General features: G+C 44.7%; 1 protein-coding gene across 3 annotated transcripts in view; it reads right to left on the bottom strand.

The window, feature by feature from the left end:
- The window catches only part of GBE1 (glucan (1,4-alpha-), branching enzyme 1), a 249,753-nt gene that overhangs the window by 65,808 nt on the left and 163,743 nt on the right, over positions 1-20,202 (bottom strand). For all 3 annotated transcript variants that reach the window (XM_015425426.1, XM_015425427.1, XM_015425428.1), the window contains exons 11-12: positions 18,091-18,201; positions 12,395-12,566 (exon numbers count right to left, since the gene is read on the bottom strand). In XM_015425426.1, coding sequence (XP_015280912.1) covers positions 12,395-12,566; positions 18,091-18,201 — 283 coding nt within the window. The remainder of the gene's footprint in view (positions 1-12,394; positions 12,567-18,090; positions 18,202-20,202) is intronic.

The raw sequence follows: 20,202 nt of genomic DNA, 5'->3' as shown, positions 1-20,202 counted from the left end.
AGTAATATTAATTAACACTAAGAACAACTGACTTGGTCATGTGAAATACTAATGTAGGCATAAATCTTGCCCTGGCAGGATATTAAAACAGCAGGATCCTTTCGTGGCACACAGAACAATGTGTGCTTACTTGACAGCCTTGTATAATGATCCATTTCCTTGATACTGGACCAAGAATAACCTTGTTCTGGGTGTATTCTCTGTCTCAGTCAAGTGGTTACTGCAGCCCTACTCACACTGTTCTTGTTAGGGGAAGTGGTCAGAAACACTGTTTCTTAGTCCACAGGACCTGGTCCAGTATTAAAAATTGAGAAGGGAGGAGATATATGAACCAAAAATGACCACAATGAATTTGGTATTCTTCCATCACTTGCAATGTGTATGTATGATTTTGGTGATTACTCCCTGTATTCTCAGGCCAAGGACCCAATGGAGGAAAAGGAGCAACCATATGAGAACAGTCATGTTGGCTGTGACCACTTTGCACTTCTTTTCTCCCTTGGTGGATGAATACGCACACCACTGTTATCACCAGCAGTAGCTTCTGGTTCCTCTTCTTCCTCCTTCTGTTCCTCTCTTCTTTTTGGAGAGCAGAGGAAGGAAGTCGCAGTTTATATACACTCTCTCGGGACAAATGATGTCCCAATCTTTTGAGGAACTCCTTCCATCCTCAGTTTGTGCTAGTACAACTCAGTATCAGGGGTCTTTTGGGGCCGGAGCATGCCAGAGCACCGCTCCGGCAGCCCAGGAGCCGGTGCAAATGGTGGCGGTGGAAAGCCCCACCCTCAGCTTCCTGCGCTGAAGTGCTGCGGCCCGAGGGAGGCCCGAAGAGCCCCGCATCCGGCTTCCCCAGGCTCGCGCCGAAGCACTGGGGCCGGGGGGGGGAGGCCCGGAGAGCCCTGCAGCCGGCTTCCCCAGGCCCGTGCAAAAGCGCTGGGGCCAGGGGGAGGCCCGGAGAGCCCCGCAGCCGGGTTCCCTGGGGCCCGTGCAGAAGCGCTGCGGCTGGAGGCAGGCCCGGAGAGCCCTGCCACTGGGTCCCCCGGGCCCGTGCAGAAGCGCTGGGGCTGGGGGGAGGCTCAGAGAGCCCCGCAGCTGGGTTCCCCAGGCCTGCACAGCAGCATTGTGGCTTGCGGGAGGTCTGGAGAGCCCCGCCGCCGGCTTCCCCAGCCCATGTAAGGGATCCATGAGGGTGGGGTGGCGGGGGGGTTTGATGGGGGGTGGGAGAGCCTTCCTCCCTCTCCCCATTCTTTGCCCTCTTTCTTTCCCTCCTTTTCTTTTCTCCTTTCCTTTTCTTTCTCTCTTTCCTTTTCTTTCTTCCTTCCTTTCTCTCTTTTCCTTCTTCTTTCCTTCTCTCTCTCTCTTTCTTTCCCTCTTTCTCTCCTTTCTCACTTTCTTTCCCTTCTTCTCTTTCCTTCCTTCCTTCTTTCCTTCTCTCTACTCTCTCTCTTTCCTCTTTCTGTGGCCCAACTCTAGTGAGAAGGGGGTTAAACTTTAAACCACTTCTCTCTTCGCTCCCCCCCACAGGCCAGCTGGGGAAGGGGAGGCTTTTGAAGATGCCTCCCCTCCCTTTCGCTTCCCCTTCTGACATAACTTTTGGTGATGTCAGAGGCGTGGCATATGCTAATAGCCTAGTAGCTCAGTAGCATACCGTATGCTAATGAGCTCATGTAGCTCTTTTTCTATGAAATGACCCCTGCTCAGTAGTCACAATTAGGGGTATGCATTCGGTTTATCTGAGCCGAACCCCCCTCCAAAACACCTTACTGGTATTTTTTTGGTCTTTCAAAGCTGAATACTAAGTAGAGAATCTTTTTGGCTACCGGTATTATTGATACCGAAAAGCTGAAATTATTTGGCTTTATTGAACTTTACTGAACAGCATTACTGAACAGCAGCTGGGGGAGAGGTTTAAACTTATTTTTCTCTTTCGGATAGAGATGCTTGGTGAGGTTGGCACTACGGTGCCGCGGGGGATAGCAACCTCATTGGCAAAATAGTTACTGTAGACAGACTGCCCTTCTCCCTGGTCAAAGGTGCTGCTTTCTGGATGCTGCTCCTACATGCCCCCTGCTCACACCACGCTGAGCAGGGCCATGTTGCCCTCATTATACAGGGCTGCCAGGGACAACATGAAGGTCCTGTGCTTGCAGGAGAGCTGTGCACTTCATGTCCAACATCTGGACCTCTGCACAGGTGTACAACACATATTTCTTGCTGACTGTGCACTGGTAGAAACCCAGTGTCATTGTGAGTGGGAGTGGGGAAATTACTAGTGTTTGGATGGGGTAGGGCCACCAGGCCAGTTATTACCAGGCTCTGCTTCAGACGAGGTAATCAATGGGCTGCACATGGCGGACAACATTTCAGCCACCATCAGGAAACAGCAGCATGTGTAGACAGGGACCTCTACATGGGCTTCATAGTGACTGATGGTGGCTTGAACATGAGGGCAGCGACACAAGCATTGGGTCTCAGGCACATTTACTACATGGTCCGCCTTCTCCATCTGGTGGTTAAGGATGCCTTGGGGCTGGGTTCTGCAGAGTCCTAGAAGCTGCCATTAAGTTATTTACTATAAAAGTTTTACCCCAATTATTATATGGAGCTCCTTTGTCCCTCCTGGCAAATTTGACCCTACTTGAAAGAACGCAATCGAAATTTTTAAGAGCTATTTTTCAACTCCCAACAAGTGTTTCAAACGCTGCAATCCGCTTAGAGGCTGGCCTGGTCACGGTGGAGGCAAGATTGTGGATTGCTGCATTTCATTATTGGTTAAAACTGATTTTCTTATCCACTGGCCTTTCCCATACTATGATGCAAGACAACTTTGTTCCTTTATGGCGGAAACAGATAGAAGATAAACTGGTCTGTTATGGTTTTTCAAAACAATTTATTCTGTCTTTGGGACATGAGCAGGCTAGATCAGTTTTAAAACAAAGAATACTAGATGTTGAACGACAGATGGACGTGAGCAGGATTAGGAGCCCTGTATTTGATGTAAGTACACTTAACAAGATAACTTTGAGATCTTACATCAAATATTTAGAAATTTGCAACCATAGAAGAATTTTTACTCTATTAAGATACAACGCCTTACCCTCAGCCATAATGGAGGCCAGATATACTAGATCACAGAGGAAAAGTTGTATATGTGGTTTGGGAACTGACGAAACATTGGAACATGTAATTTTTGACTGTATTATATATCAAAATATTAGGGAAGTTTTGATCAAGCCTATAGTTAACTCCTTTCCAGGTCATAATAGAAGCATACTTTTGTCAACTATGCTGGCAGGGGATAACCAAAAGCTGACTAGGATGGTTGCAAAATTTGGTTGGTTGGCATACCAAACTAGGAAAGAAATAAAGTACAGATAGGCCTAAATCTAATTTTTGATCTTAAAATTGATTTTATCATGTCTGTATTTTAAATTTTTTAGATGCCATAATATTTTATAATTTTATTGCTTCCTTATCTGTACTTATTGGTCTTCTATTATACTGGTCTATGACCGTAATAAAGGCTTATAACAGCCCTGCTGAGTCCTAGTCTGGATGCTGAGACCTGTGAGTTCAGGCATCTCCTCTCAAAATGCAATCACATCACGAGTCACTTATCTTGCAGTACAAAAGATACCCATCGACTGCATGAGAAACTACTGACAGGCATGACAGGCATCACCTCCTGATCGGTGATGTGAGCACTCACTGGAACTCCACCTATGCCATGCTTGAGCACTCCGTGGAGTAGGAGAGCCCTGACTGCCCTGATCTCTGAGACCAGGGTCATTCTGGAAGAGAGCTGGGTCACCCATGAGGAATGGTTTACCATCTCTCAGACTGTGGAAGTTCTTGGGCCCTTTAAGAACTACATAGAGATGCTCTCGCCTGACACAGCAAGTCTGGTTCTAGTCATCCCCATAATCCACACAGCTCAAGGGAACCTTGGAACAAAACAAAATATCAGTGGGTTCTGTGTATAGGGCTGGCCTTGGTTCAGTTGGGTAGCAATAGTTCCTGCCCACCCTGCACTTTTGAATGTTCTGCCGAGCTTCTATGGCCCTTGCTTCTGTCTATTTTTTTAAAGCCCTGTTGGAATTCTCTGGTGTGACATTGGTTAATTCTGTTGCATTTGCACTGCTGCCATGCTGGTACTGGGTTATGCTGCGGGGCACTATTGCACTGGTTCTGCTGTCCTTGCAATCCCCCTCCCTCTCATTTGGATTATGATTCTCTGCTTGATATCAGTCCTGTTGAGCTGGCATTTGCCACAATGGCAATGGGTTCTGCTGCTGGCCACTAGTAGGTTGGCACTGCATTCTGCTGCTGGGCACTAGTACATTACACTGGCTCTGCTGTCCTTGCAGAAATGCTCCCCCCCCCAAGCTTCTACTTCAGAGAGTCTAAGATTTGGCCTTAGTTCTGTTGGGTTTTTGGCACTGCCACAGTGGCACTGGTTCTGCTGGGCACACTGTGATGGTTCTGCTGCTGGACTTGCAACCCCCCCTCCACTTTCTGTTGCAGAGATTCTCTGGAACACTATGCTGGGCTTGTATTGCCTTGCCAATCCCCCTCCCCATTGGAAACAATGGAGGATGGGGGGCACCTTCTTTGGGTGCCCATAGAATTGGACCCCCTGGTCCAATCTTTTTGAAACTTGGGGGCTCTTTTCTGGAGAAGCTCCAGCAGCTACACTGCAGATTTGATGCCTCTACTTCAATGCTCCACAGACCCCTGACTATACCCCAGGATAGACTTGACATTGACTTTAATGGTCCCCATAGGGTATAACATACCCCCCAACCAAATTGGGATTCCCAAATATTACTGAATCTGAATACCATACTGAAACTGGTATCCAGGAATATTGGTAAATTATCGCTATTTTCTGGGTTTAATATACCTGAATCAGGGGTATTCTTGCACACCCATAGTAACAATGCCTGGCTCCCCCCCCCCTTGTTTTGCTTCTTTTCTGAAACTGTAAATTCAGAAAAAGTAAACAGAAACAGCAGCAGTTTAGGCTGGTGTTATGAGGTGGCAGGTTGGGCGTTGATCATCCTGAGGCCTCAGAAACTGCCTGTACAACTGACTCCTGACACCAGCCCTAATAGTAACGAATAACACATTGTGATAAACTTGTATGAATGCAAATATTTGTATCCCAGTGTAAAACTAAATCTATTTAGGATTTCAATTGCTTAAATAAAAACAAGTGTCACATTCTTCAGCATCAGATTCACAAAAAGAGACTCCTTCAAAAATAAATTTTCTACCATAATTCACAACACCTTTTATTGCAGTAATTCATGGGGAAAATTAGCATGGATAATGATTTCCATTTTCATAACCCCAGTAAGATATTTTAATACTGGACAGAAAACGAAACTACCAGTGAATAAGGCAAGCAGGGGAAGATTAACAAGGTAATGAATTAGAAAATAAAGCCATTATCTATTTTTTGTTTCCCCACAGTTATTTGGGAAGTTACTAAATCATGGTTTAAAATCTCCTAAACTGTCACTAAAGTGGGTGAGAAGAAAAACTAAATATGTCCCCTCGAGTTTAACAACGTTAGCAGTTTCTCTATGTTCCCTTCCACAAATAACTCAACTACTTGGCAAATCTACTCAGTCAAATGCAAGACTGCTCAACAGACTTTCAACCCTATATATGATATACAAAGTACAATATGGAAGATCTGTACTGCAGTTATTTTTTCCTCTCTGTAGACAGAAAGTAAATTGTAGGGTGTCCCATCAGAAGCAGTGAGATTTAACTTGAACAGTTAGGGCTGAGTCCTCAGTGAAGTGGCAAATGTGTCTTGGCAGCATCGCTTCACACTGAAAGAGGATTTTATCAAATGAAGCTAATGAACAAATAAATAAATAAATCCATACACAGAGAGAACTGGAAAGGATTCTAGCTTAGCCTTCTCTTGGAAAGTACTGTATACAGGAAATTTTTATTTTTCTGTGAAGAAGCAACTACCTGCTGTCTGAAGAAGTTGGAGTCATGGCAGATTACTCATCGAACAAACTGACCTGGTCTATAATAAAATGGGCTAATTCAAAACTACTAACTGTAAACTGCTGGACCTTTCAGCAACTCCTTCTGGACTACCCTTCTGAGCTGGCATGGGGATTGTGATGATTCTGGTCCTACCTGGTGGATAGATTTCATAATGTGGTCCAAGGGATTTGGCCTACAGGGACCCCACAAGGTTCCATCTTGTCCCACACACTCTTTAACACCTACATGAAACCACTGAGTTAAGACATCCCGAGATTTGGGCTGGGTTGTCACAAATATACAGATGACATTCAGCTTTGCCTCCTTCTCCCAGCTGTTCCCAGAGAGACTGTAGAAATCCTGCAGTGTTGGAGTGGATGAGGGCTACTAGACTGAATTTAATCCTGTCAAGGTGGAAGTGCTACTGACGGGTGGAAGGTCTGACCTGGTATTTAAAGTGTCACATGTTCTGGATGGGTTGTGCTCGCCTTGAAGGAACAGCTCCATAGCCTGGGGTTGCTCTTGGACCCAGGTCTACTCCCAGATAAACAGGTGGCAGCTGTGTCCAGGAGTGCCTTCTATAAGCTTTGACTGGTAATCCAGCTGCAATCTTTCCTAGGCAGGAAAAAAGGGTGGTGCATAACCTAGGTTACATCTAGATTAGATTGCTGCAATGTGCTCTACATGGAACTGAAAAGAAGCAGACTAGGGTCCCACACTACTATGATCACTGGGTTTTTTGATTTATACAAAATGAGGAGGAAAGAAGGCATATTACTCTCACACACAAATCAGTACTACTGTATACTGTGCAGAGAATGAATGGGTGGGAAAAAAGTACTTCAAACAGTATATAATTAACATGTAGGAATACTTCTAAGAAATCGGAGTGGACATTTGGTGAGGTCTCAGATGAAATCAAAATGTTAATAAAGCTATTTCTTTAGGTAGATCACCATTTGGATTGGTTGTTTTATTAGTGCACTATAATAGTTTTATCATGATGGTTGTATTTTATCTGTTTTAATGCTGTAAATTGCCCAGAACCAGCTTGTGGGGTTGGGCGACTCATAAATCTTAATAATAATAATAATAATAATAATAATAATAATCAGAAATCTAAATCATCATCATCATCATCATCATCCTCATCATCATCATCATCATCATCCTCATCATCATAGATGGCCTCCATTTTGTCAAATTAGAATAAATCACCGTGCTTATTCTCTGTCCATGTTCAAATTCACCTCCTGGAAAGAAATAAATTAAATTTTGCCCAAAGTAGGCAAGATGGAAGCAATGTTGGCTAGAGGAAACAGCTGGAGGATGCTTATTGGATGTTTGGCCATGGTCTGAATTATGGTTGTCCAGCTGCCTAAGTTGGGAGACTAGCAGTGCATTCCTACTGTAAGCCATGCAGGAGGCTTTTCATGATTAGTGTCAAAAGGTTGTTGTCACATACCCAGCAAACCATGGATGGATCACTGAGAGCGAGTAATGTTAAACATAACAGATCACTGAGAGAGAGTAATGTTAAACATAGATCAGTCATATTTTCGTCTTTATAACAATGTAAAGAGTATAAGGTAAAGGTAAAGGTTCCCTTGCTCGAAAGCCAGTCGAATCCCGGAACGCTGTTACCTTCCCACCGAAGTGGTCCCTATTTATCTACTTGCAATTTCTTGCTTTCGAACTGCTAGGTTGGCAGGAGCTGGAACTAGAGACGGGAGCTCACCCTGTCTTGCGGCACCCGGGTCTTGAACCGCTGAACGACTACTAAAGAGTATAGATCTACATATATGCTAAGATGTGATTTTAATGATAATAATAAATAATATATATCTTTAAAATGGAAGCCATGTTACAACAGTCTAAGCTTGGATCAACTTGGCAGAATATATCACTGCTTTCTCCACAATACCAGGAAAGACAGGGTGATTAAGGGTTAAGAAACTGGATTAAGCATTAAGAAACTAGAACACAACCTACCTATAATATTTTGCAGAAATCCTTCCATTAACATGTTCTTGTTTGGATTTGGAACTATAAGTAATTTGGCAGTGCTTTCTAGAGATTCCATCATATCTAGTAAGCTTTACTCCACGATTATTTATTTATTTATTCATCTTAAATCCCACTCCTTCCTTCAATATATGACTGAGAAGGATTTACTCCCAAACAATCTGGCCTATGCTTCTTGGTTATGCTTCTGAATATAAAACAGTATAAAGTACTCCAGTATTACAAACTCTGCACCGTATATAACAATATAGCTCCTATCAGTATCCTCATAACAAGAGTCTTTAGTTGATATATATTTATTTCGAATAAATTCAGTAATGATTTTTTCAAGTGCTTTTGGATTTAGACTTCAATGTAGCTAAAAATAAATAAATAAATAAATAAATCCCACTCCTTCCCCTGCCAAGCAGGGCTCAGGGTGGCTTCCAATAGTTAAAATATACAATAAAATCAGCATATTACAATTTTAAAATCTATATACTACAACTTAAAACCGAACAATCAGTCTACTATCTCAGATGACACCCCAAAAATCCACCACAGGTGGATAACGGGAGGCAGCCAGCACTGAGAGCATAAAAGGGAGGCAGGGCAGCTGATCTGTCCTCAACCACACACCAGTGGAACATGTCGGTCTTACAGGCCCTATGGAACTGAACCAAGTCCTGCAGGGCGCAAGACTCACTAGACAGTTCCACCAGGATGGGGGCCAGAGCCGAAAAGGCCTGGTCTTGGTAGAGGACAGCAGGACTGCTCTGGAGCCAGAGATCACCAATAGGTTGTTACTAGAAGAAGAAGATTGGATTTATACCCCGCCCTTCACTACCCAAAGGTGTCTCAGAGCGGCTTACAAACTCCTTTCCCTTCCCCTCCCCACAACAGACACCCTGTGAGGTAGGTGGGGCTGAGTGACAGAAACTGCTCTTTTTCAAGAACAGCTGTGCCAGAATTATGGCTTGCCCAAGGTCATCCAGCCAGGTGCAAGTGGAGGAGTGGGGAAACAAACCCGGTTCTCCCAGATTAGAGTTCACGCACTTAACCACTACACCAAACTAGATGATCACAATGCGCTCTGAAGGGTATATAGGGAGAGGCAGCCCTGTAGATACAATGTACAGAATCTACAGAATCTACAATCTACAGAAGCCAGTGCAGTTGTAGAGCACAGGTTGTATGTGTGTTCTCAAAGAGGACCCAGTAAAGACCCGTGCCACTGGCTGTCAACCTCTGAACTGCAAAGCTCAGCCTACTGAGTTTTTCTCAAACATAAGTGGGTCTTATTCCAAGGCTTCAAATGTTGCTCAGCAGACTAGCTGGACTCATCTTAATATTACTGTGTGATGTCTCCTGAGAATGGCACTACTTGAGGTGTCTCATGGTGACACAAGGAGGTCTTGTATCACCTTGACATTTGAGGAGAGGAGACTATTCAGCAGCAAAGCCACTGGTTTATTAAAGTGAACAGTGCTCTGCCCCCCCCCCCTTCCTACTAGCCTTGTACTACTTGATAATATTCCTAACTGAATCCAAATCAGCCAGCAATAACTACAAATATACACTCAAAAAACTGTATAAGCTCCAAGGAATCCATGACTACACTATTCACTTTTGCAGGAGAGAAAAAAAATTGGTAGGCAAACTGGTAGTGATATGCTGTCATAGTGTAATTTGGATGCAACTAATGATAGAACAGCAATGATCTGATTGCAGGGAAAAGCCTCGCTGTGGAACAACCCTCATTCTCTAATTTTGGGATACATCTTTTCCATCAGTGGTTCAGAATAAGAAAGTCATGGATTGATTGGGTTTTTCACCAGGGCTAAAAAGGATTACAGAATCTCCCTTAGAATTCTTGATTTACTATATTCTAGTGTGTATACTGAAAAACTAATTTCAATACCTCTTACAGTGAGCATTACAAATATATAATCAGAGTTTCTATTCGCTATTCCCCCCCCCAAAAAAAAAACGTTAGGGTAAAACCCTTTATACTACAGTCTTTTCCAGCTCTTTAATAATCTGTTCAGACAGCAAAATTCCAGTCCCTTTTATTTCAAATGTGGTAAGACTAAAAATCAATTGATTTCAAAGGAAACGAGTCCCAGCATGAATCTGTTGCATTTTCTGCTATTGCAAGGTACAGAGGGAATGAAATTATTCATTAGAACTCCTATTGCTAAACATTTCTTCCTAAAGATCTGTTACACTGCAAAGTATACCATTTATCATACTGCTTTAACACTACACACGAGGGAAAATGATCTAGCTTCCAGCAGCTGAACCACAATGGGGCTGGTCATATCTATCTTCAGCTTAATATATATGTTTATGTACTAAAAAGTAGAAGCCCTCCCCCAAATCCATGGTTAACCCTGCTTTGTTCAACAACTTTTCAAAAACACATTTTCATTATGGGATTGGGGAAACACTTTCTTTGGTTGAAAAAATTTGTTCTTCAGGTTTATTATGTGCTCAAGCAACCTGCCTCTTCTTGCCTCCCAAACAGTCAAAGACAACAAGAATATTCATCAAGGTCCACAGAATATAGATCCCAGAGAACGAAACAACTAGTTTCACCATGTTGATGCCCATTCTATGGTGCCCTGTCCAGTATATGGCCATCTTGAGACTATCACAGTCTAGAACAGCAAAAAACAAAACAAAAACAATAACAACAACAAAAATACCGTTTAAATATTAATTATAGGCCCCAGTCACACGGCAAAGTTGCTGTGGGAGAGGCACGGATGGTGGGTGGATTATCCCGGCGCGATCACACCCCAACATGTGGGAAGTGGAGTGCACCCGTGGCTTACCGCCAAAAATGCACATTAAAAAACTAGTACCTCCAAAGTACTAGTAAACGTTTGCCACGGGCTGCCTCCAGACTCCCGTGGTGTGATCGCGCCAGCATTTCCCTCCAGTCCCTCATTTACCCGCCGGCGCCGGGGGAAGGACCCGTGGTGTGCCGCCAGCGCGTCTGATCGCGTAATCGCGGATCAAACTGCGCCGGGGCAATTAGCAACGCCTCCCCTCCACGATATCCGGCCCGTGTGACCGGGGCCATAGTCAGTCATTCAGAAGCAGCATTTTATATGCATAAATGCCTGTTTAATAAGTAATTATTCATAGATATATTGTGATCAAGCTTCAGTTTTCCAACTAAACATTTGGAAAAAAAATTAGGCTGGGTGGCTCAGTCATAGAACATCTGCTTGGCATATAGAAGGTCCCATGTTCAATTTCCAGCATCTCTAGGTAGTAGCTAATGTACATGAGACCCTGGAGAGCTGCTGCCAGACAGACTACACTGAATGGGCCTTCATGCCCTTATCCATCTGGGTTCGGTTTTCCCTGTAGGGGTCCAGGACACCCAGGGCCTTCCCCCAAAGTGTGGCTTTGAGTCTCACTGCTCTTCCGTTGTGCACTGGGCACGTGGCTGTACTGCAGCCCTCTCCAAGACGTAGGAGACACAAGGAATAATCATCATTCCAGGCCATTTTTGCACCGTTCTCCGCACATTTCTTAAAAAGAGCCATCCTACTGCTATGTAAGTGAAGTTCTTCGGAAGACTCTGTGGAAAACTTCATCTTTCTCTTTCCTGAGGCTCCATGAAGTAGCTATACTGAAACACGTCCTCACGGTGGCAAAAAGAGAACTGAGGGAAGGAGTGCTAGCACCGCGCCTATCACATGACCTTTTGGGCAGGAAAAGGGATCTTTATAGACAGAGGGGAGGAGAGCCTAGAAGTTTCTTCAAAATAGCTTGGAAGCTCCTCTCCATGGCTGGCCTGCAATCATACAGTCCCATGTGGGACTACACAGAAGCCACAAAGATGAAATCAGACTTTTTGTCCCCTGGGAATCTTCATGAATCCCCGTCCTGTCAATATATATTTGGGGAAAAAATAACTTCAAAAATCTACACAAAAACAAAGAGAGGAAGCAAAAACTGCAAGGAGACAGTGGACCTTTTTGATAAATCCCACTGAAGTGAATGGGAATTTCACAACTTAGCATTCGTATTATTCATTTTAGTGGCGCTTATGCAGGATAATTTTCCATGTTTGCCTTTGGTGCTGCCTTCTGCTGACCAACTGGCATAGTAAGACAAATGATATATTATGGATGTGAAATTTTCCTGTGGTAACCTGAACTGACGCACGCTCAGAGGAAAAAGCTAAATAAACTTTGCTGTCTAACAATGAAATGACAGATGGAAGGAAAAAAACACAAATCTTTCCAAAGTTACCTTTTCAGTATGATGATAAAGCTCAAGAGCTGAATGTTGGAAGACCAGTTCATTTCATTATGAATTCCACAGCAGAGAACTAATGGTGAAATCCAGAATCACTCACCCATGAAGTTAAGATATCCCTCTCCTCCAAGTGCATGAGTAATGAGGCGAATCATTTTATGAAGCTGTATTCCTCGATCAATAACTGGAGTGAGAGGTGAGATAATACTCATATAGGTATACATCTCTGCATCCATCAGCCAAAATGCCAGAGTCTTATCACCAACAAGGGCCTAGGGAAATAAAGAAATGAGGGACTGAGAAGAGAAATCGTCAGCATATCATTGACTCTTGGGATAGAAATTAAGAAGATCTGATCTGCATAAAAACATACTCTCCCAAAAAATTAAAAACCAGGAGACTATGAAACACAGTCTCTGTATAAAACACACACAAGATTTCTGGGTAATGTGAAACTTGGTTGAATTCCATGCATGCAAACTCAATAATTGCCTTAAAAATTATTGTCATAAAATTCTGTCATTCTGCCAAAATAGTAAATTCAAAAATGTATTTATGCCTTATATTATTTCTACAAAGTATTTTTACAGCAGATGCCCAGGTTTCATTTAGTTGAATAATAGCTAATTTTTAGTGACTCAGTAGCATCAACATATATCCAAATGAGTACCTGAACTACCTCCAAAAGATAATAGTATTTATACAGTATTCTTGGCACTGAAAACACTTCACATACAGCATCTTTTTATAATCCTGACAGCTGACTTTGCAAGTTAGACCAGCATTACCCCCATATAGCAAATAGGCACACTGGAGGTGAGAAAGAGAGTTGTCTAAGGCTGCCTAGTGAGTATGAGGCAGAGAGAACATTTGAACCTGGATGACAGGAACTAGGATGTAAAAAAATGACTGCTTCTACACAGATATCCAAATATGTCTCTTAACTGTTCCTATCTACATATATAATTCAACAAAAGCCAAGGACTTAAAAGCTGATAAAGAAATATCGACTCAAAATAGTTATCCCAACTAGAAGAAAACTGCATGACACCTTCAGTTAGCAAAACATGCCTTGGAGTTAAACTCCGTTTTGCCACTCAAGAGTTTAGCCTGTATCTCAGCCTCAAAGACCTTCAGGAAATTCGAGGATGCCCAAAACACATTTCAGTGACTGAGCTACTAGATACCCTCTGTAGACAGAAAGTGCCAGAGATAGATTGATTTATCTCTTTACAGACAGGAGTGTAACATTGTAAATATCCTCATCCAAAAAGTTCAAGACAAACATTACCTATGAAATCTAAAAGAAGAACCTAATCACAGCTGTCCATCCACTAAACCAATGTACTTAAGGGCAGAGCAATCCCGTGTTGTCCCTGTGCTACGGTGGCCGGACACAGCACAGCTGTGACACTGCGATTCGTGGGAGGTGGCAGAGCTACTCCTGGAGGTTGTAAGAGCAAGTCTTGCATGCTCCACCACCAACGTATACATCAGTGCCTTCTCAGTCTCAGTCCAGCTTGGCTGGTGATGGCTGTCCCTGCCAGATGTTGCAGTGGCCATGTCACCACCATACAGGGGAATGTGAAGGCAGGCCATCCTACGATGTGAAGATGCCAGTCCCATCACCTTGCCTCACCCCCCCCATGCTTACACCATGGCATTCACCCACCAGAAGATGGCTGCAGGATATGGGCAATAAGCCTCCCCGTCCATGACCCCTTTCCCAGTGCCCTACTGTTCTGGATAACACTTGTGCACTGGAGGTAACTCTTAGGTAACTATTCCTGCCTGACACGAGGCATACTTGTGCACTGGAGTTTCTTAGGTAACTATTCCTGCCTGACATGAGGCATGGGTTTTTGTCATCATCTGTTGCTGCCATCTATTGCTTTATTGTTTCATGGTTTTATGTTGTAAGCCGCCCTGAGCCCATTTTTGGGGGTAGGGCGGGGTATACATTAAATAGATAAATAAATAAGCCATTCAAAGAGGGAGTAGGTTGCACTGGGGGGGTACCCACCACATGGATGACTGTGGCTCTCTCTGCCCACCACCTTCAGGAACAGTACCCACTGCCTATACATCTTTCTGGATGCCATACTGATACACCTCAAGGAGCATGTGTGCTTCCCCACTGGAGAAGGTGACCTTGCACCTATTAGGGCAGGGTTTGCATCATTCAGAGGCTTCCTAATGTGGTGGGGGACATTGACTAAACCCACATAGCCCCCATCACCCCTGGGAGGAGCTGCAGTGGTATACCATAATTGCCACACTTCTACAGCCTGAATGTTCAGATCTCCTGGGACCACCAGGGTAATCTTTATGTACTTCGTGGTCAAGTTCCCCAGGCAGTGCTCATGATACCCAGATCCTTGCTGCATCCAGTCTCAGTTGCCTGTTGCAAGGTTCACAAATTACAGTAAATAGACAATAATAAACTTGGTAACAGTGATGCTTTGTGATGTTTAATTCTTTTTGTTGTTTCAAAACACAGGAGTCACCCACAGAAGATGACATCAACAAGAACAAGAAGTACGAACATCTCGAGTGGTTGTTCGTTTCGATGGAACTCTTTATCAACCAAAATTCGAATCTCTGGTGGTCTTATTATATTCAATAATGATATCAATCTTATCCAATACAGCTTCAACAGCACAGAGGTCTTAATCCAATACAGCTTCAACAGCACACAGGCTAACAAGTCTTACATTCGGACAACAAGTCTAGTTGTTAGCCATCTAGTCCAACACTCTGTCACACAGTGGCCAAAAATACCAGGTGCCATCACGAGGTCCAGCAGTGGGGCCAAGACACTAGAAGCCCTCCCACTGTTGCCCCCCCCCAAGCACCAAGAATACAGTGCATCACCTGCCCCAGCCTGTGAGTTCCTATCTATACCTTGTGGCTAATAGCCACTGATGGACCTCTGCTCCATATGTTTATCCAGTTCCCTCTTGAAGCTGTACATGCTTGTAGCCACCACCACCTCCTGTAGCAGTGAACTCCATGTGTTAATCACTCTTTGGGTGAAGAAGTACTTCCTTTTATCTGTTCTAACCCAACTGCTCAGCAATTTCATGGAGTGCTCACGAGTTCTTGTATTGTGAGAAAGGGAGAAAAGTACTTCTTTCTCGACCTGCTCTATCCCATGCATAATCTTATAAACCTCAGTCATGTCACCCCTCAGCCGTCATTTCTCCAAGCTAAAGAGCCACAAGCGCTTTAACCTTTCTTCATAGGGAAAGTGTTCCAACCCTTTTATCATTCTAGTTGCCCTTTTCTGCACTTTTCCCAATGGTATAACATCCTTTTTGAGGTGTGGTGACCAGAACTGTACACAGTACTCCAAATGAGGACATACCATCGATTTATACAGGGGCATTATGATACTGGATGATTTGTTCTCAATTCCTAATAATCCCCAGCATAGCGTGGGCCTTTTTTATTGCAGTCAATCATGCCTGTGCACTATGTGGCAGTGGCTGCGACAGTGCCTTACCCTCTGCTCATCTGTGTCTGTTTCTGTGGCTGCAATTTTACCAGGTTGAGGCCCTGACCCTTGTGTCCACTGGGTCTTTGTTGCTTCAACACCCTCCTGTCACTCCCTCCCCTGTGGGTCTCCAACAGACACTAATACCTCAGCCAGGCACAATGATTCAACTTTATCAAAGAGAGCCTGGGACAATGGACTGGTTCTCATTAGATCACAACCCCTGTGACCAGTATCCTGCTCAGTCCTTTGCCACTAGGGGCACCTCCTCAATGGCAGTGTGGAGGGAATGACTAGGATGCTGTATGTGTCTGAGCACTTACAAGGAGTGGCTTCTGCTGCAGTGTGAGAACTTGGCTACGCAGTTGGAGTGTCACTTCTCCCTGTTGGATTGGCACCTGCGTATGCTTGCCCCCACAGCTGCCAGGTTCAGGGGGCAGATAACATGTCCAGTTCAGCTCAGTGCCACTGTGGTAGGCCCAGAGGACGGCTCAGTGCTACTGTGGTAGGCTCAGAGGAGGTACAGGGATAGGGGACTGGAAGGCTTGCCTACCTGTTCACATGCAGCTTCCCTTTGGGATTCTGGTGGAGGGCCTGGTGTGCTGGATGAAATCTGGGAGAAGTCAGCCACAAAATATGGACTCTGATCTCCCTGGGGTATATTCCCCCAGGCGCTTGCCCAGCAGTGCTAGGTGCCCTGTATGTGTTGTGCCCATCACTGGGGTGCATGTACGCTCCCTCCAAGTATGCACGGCAGGGAGCTATCAGACAGCATTCCATGCCATGCATACTACCTCTGGAATTCTGGGGCGACCGCCTGGAAACATTTGTAGGGTGAGGGGGATGACTGGGTCCCGAGAGGAGCACAGCCAGAGTGGTGGAGTGTGCTGATTGGGTACGCACTTAGTGGGTATTCTGAACTGCTTGGGGTCCTGGGGGCATGGCCACAGCTCTGTGTGGGGGACTGAATTTGAAGTTACCATGGCTGTAAACGAGCTATGACACTATTTTTTTCTGATGCGGCTTTGTGCTTACTCAAGGGGGCATTCCCATGCTGAAAACACTTAAGAAGCCACCTAACTGCTGCCACAGTCCTGAAATGCCCACATCTACACTGGCGGCAGGGATTGTGCTGTTGCTCCACTGGTGTGTGGCTACAGTGCTCCTGAGCCAGTGGGACTCAACAGCACCACACCGCTAATGCCCTGCACCAGCATAAACTGCCCTTACGCCGGTATAGGGATCAGTCAGGTCCCTATTCTGATTTGCCACCTCCCCTTAAGGTTGCTCTGCTAGTCACCTTTCAAATTAAAGCATGGTCTTTGCCCATTACAAGACATATCAACCCTCCCACTCCCCACTGTGAAGCATCTCAGGCTAAAAATATCAGCACAGCAGGGAAGAGGTGCAACACCCCAGCTCAATCATTCTTGGAGCTCACAGTCCCCTCGACTGAGTCCACTGCCTAGATATTTATCTATGGGAAAGCTTACTTGACTGCCTAGATATTTATCTATGGGAAAGCAAAAGTTGCCAGCCTGCTCCAAACATCTGACGAGAAATCAATAATAATAAATACAGTCCTGTACTGCAGAAGTTCACATACATCTCAACAGATATTACTTTTTTGCAACATCATTACTGTGCCTGAAACATCCCTAAATCCTTGTCATGGTTAAAAACCTGAGGTTGAAGGCCAGAGAAAACCTCTGCTGATGGAAGGAATTTCTGTCAGCTGATCAAGATTTCTCTTGTTCCCCACTCCTGATGCAGCACACAATCCCCCTACCCCAATCCAATGCTGCTCCTATGGTACAGGAAACCCTCATGAAGGGAGTCAGAGGTCTGTTATGAGATGGAGGAATCAGTGAAAATACCCCCTCATCAGTGGAAATTCTGCACTGGATTCAACCCCTGGTATAGAGCTATGGCTAAGAGATTGACCTGGGAACCATAATTCCATTTCAAATAACATCTCTTCCAAATCTCAACAAATGGCCTCAGTGAAGTTGACCTCCCCAGCCTGTCTTTCATATGCAATATACAGATAATGTATATGCTTACAGTGTTGTAAGCATAAAAGTAAGAATACATGAACCACTTCATAAGGTCTATATAATTGTCTAATATTTTTATCATCTTATTGACAAGATTGCTATTCATAGATTATTCGGACGTTCTGTAGCTTTGAACTTTCCCAAGAAACACGATGTATTGTTCAAGAATGTATTCAAAATTTGTACCCATTTTTCCAGCATTATTTCAGAACTACAATTTTTCTCTTGACTTTGTTTTGGTACCTGGTCATGACTCTCTGCATATGTAACGTATTTTTCTCCATGTCGTCTGTTCGTTAGTGTAAACACTATATCACCCATATTCCATTCTTCATCCTTAAACTCCTTTAATAACTGGAAAACAAAATCAGTCTAAATTAGTTCTCGTTCTATTGCACTACATTACATTTCTGCTCATGCCCCCCATTAGAAAACTAACATTAATATTCTGAGACTTCCCAAAATTCTAAGTTCTAAAATGCTACAAAAACAGGTTGCTTACCGGTAACTGATGATCTTCGAGGGGTCATCTGTGCATTCACACCTCTAGGATATAGTGTGCCTGTGCCAACCTCGATCAGTTTCTCTTGAAAAGCGAAAGGAATTTTTGTGCCCGCTCCCTCGTCACGCACCAGCCCCACTGCGCATAACTAAGGGAGGGGCATGACAATCCTACCAGTTCCTTCTGACCACTGCCATCAGTCTCAGAGTAAGAAAAAGGAGAGGACCAAAAGCAGAGGGAAGGAGGGCAGGTGGTGTGAATGCACAGATGACCACTCGAAGATCATCAGTTACAGGTAAGCAACCTGTTTATCTTCTTTAGGGTCTCTGTGCATCACACCTCTGGGAGATTAGCAAGCAGGCCTACCTGGAGGAGGGAGCTGAAGATCCTAGACTTGTGCCGCCTGCAACACTGCCCATCCCACCATGGAACGTTGATGAAGATGCACATCCAGGGCATAATGCTTCACGAATGTGTGAGGGGTAGCTAAGGTTGCTGCTTGACAGATGTCAGTGAGTGACGAACCTCTCAGAAAGGCTGTGGACATGACTACTGCCTGGGTGGAACGCACTCGGAGCAGGCCCAGAAGTGGCCTTTTAGCCAGTACGCAGCACAGTGTAATGGTTTCCACGATCCACTTGGATAGACACTGTGAAGAGAGCTTCTAACCCTGCACAGGTGTACTATGGAAGACGAACAAGGCTGGCGACTGCCAGAAAGCCCTAGTTCTATCGAGGTAGAAGAGTATGGCTCTCTTGACGTCTAAAGTATGAAGACGACGTTCCTTGTCGCTTATAGGGGATGGGAAAAATGTTGGAAGGGGAATATCAGCTTGCAAATGAAATTCGGACACAACCTTGGGGAGGAAAGAGACATCCAGGGCCATGGTGACGCCATCATGGTGAAAAACCAGGTACAGAGAGTCGCAGCGAGGTGCAGACAATTCACTCACTCTCCTTGCTGAGGTAATGGCTACCAGGAAGGCAGTCTTTCACGAGAGAAGATGCAAACTAGACGTGGCCATGGGCTCAAATTGCCCGTCAGTCTAGCCAGTACCAGAGGTAAGTCCCAGGAGGGAATCGGCCCACGAGCCGGAGGAAAGAGACGAGTAAGACCCCTCAGAAACTGCTTCGAGGGTGCGAAAAAATGGAATAGCCATCTATCATAGGATGATTGACGGAGATGGCAGTTAAATAAACTCTTAAAGAAGAGCAACTAAGACCCAAGTCCAGGCGGGTCAACAGGAATCCGAAGATTACCCTCAAGTCCATAGGGGGCGATGGTAAACCCAGCAACCCAAGGTAAGACACGAACTTCTTCCACTTTCCTTCATAGGAAGTGCATGTAGATGGCTTACAACAGTTCAACTTGGCACCCACACATACACCTTGGAGGTGAACTCCCCATCCCTACAAGGATACATTCATGGTAAGGGTCAGTTCAGGGCTGGGTGTATGAAATGGGGCTCCCTGAAGGAGGTTTTCTAGGTTTTCCCACCACTGTAGGGAATGCAGCACCTGCACAGGAAGCACAAACCATTGAGACTGGAGCCACCACTGTGGATGGAAACGTTTGAGGAACCACAGCTGAAGTGGTCTCATCCGTAGTCTGGCAATGACAAGCACCACTGTGGCGGTGGCCATCAGAGTAGTTGAATCTGCTTTGCTGACGAATTTCCCTGTGTTCTTATCAGGTTGATGAGAGCGATAATATCTCCCACCCTTTTGGGAGGGAGAAAGGCTCGGCAGAGAGTCGAATCTAAAATTGCTCCGATAAACTGGACTCTCAATGAAGGAAGGTGCATCGACTTTTTTAGGTTCACCCTCAGGCCCAACGCATCTAGGGTGACCAGC

The sequence above is a fragment of the Gekko japonicus genome, unplaced genomic scaffold (genome assembly GCF_001447785.1).
Source record: "Gekko japonicus isolate JY-2015 unplaced genomic scaffold, Gekko_japonicus_V1.1 scaffold207, whole genome shotgun sequence".
NCBI classification, from domain to species: Eukaryota; Metazoa; Chordata; class Lepidosauria; order Squamata; family Gekkonidae; genus Gekko; species Gekko japonicus.
Note: the sequence above shows the minus strand (reverse complement) of the source record. Positions and strands in the feature narration are given on the sequence as shown.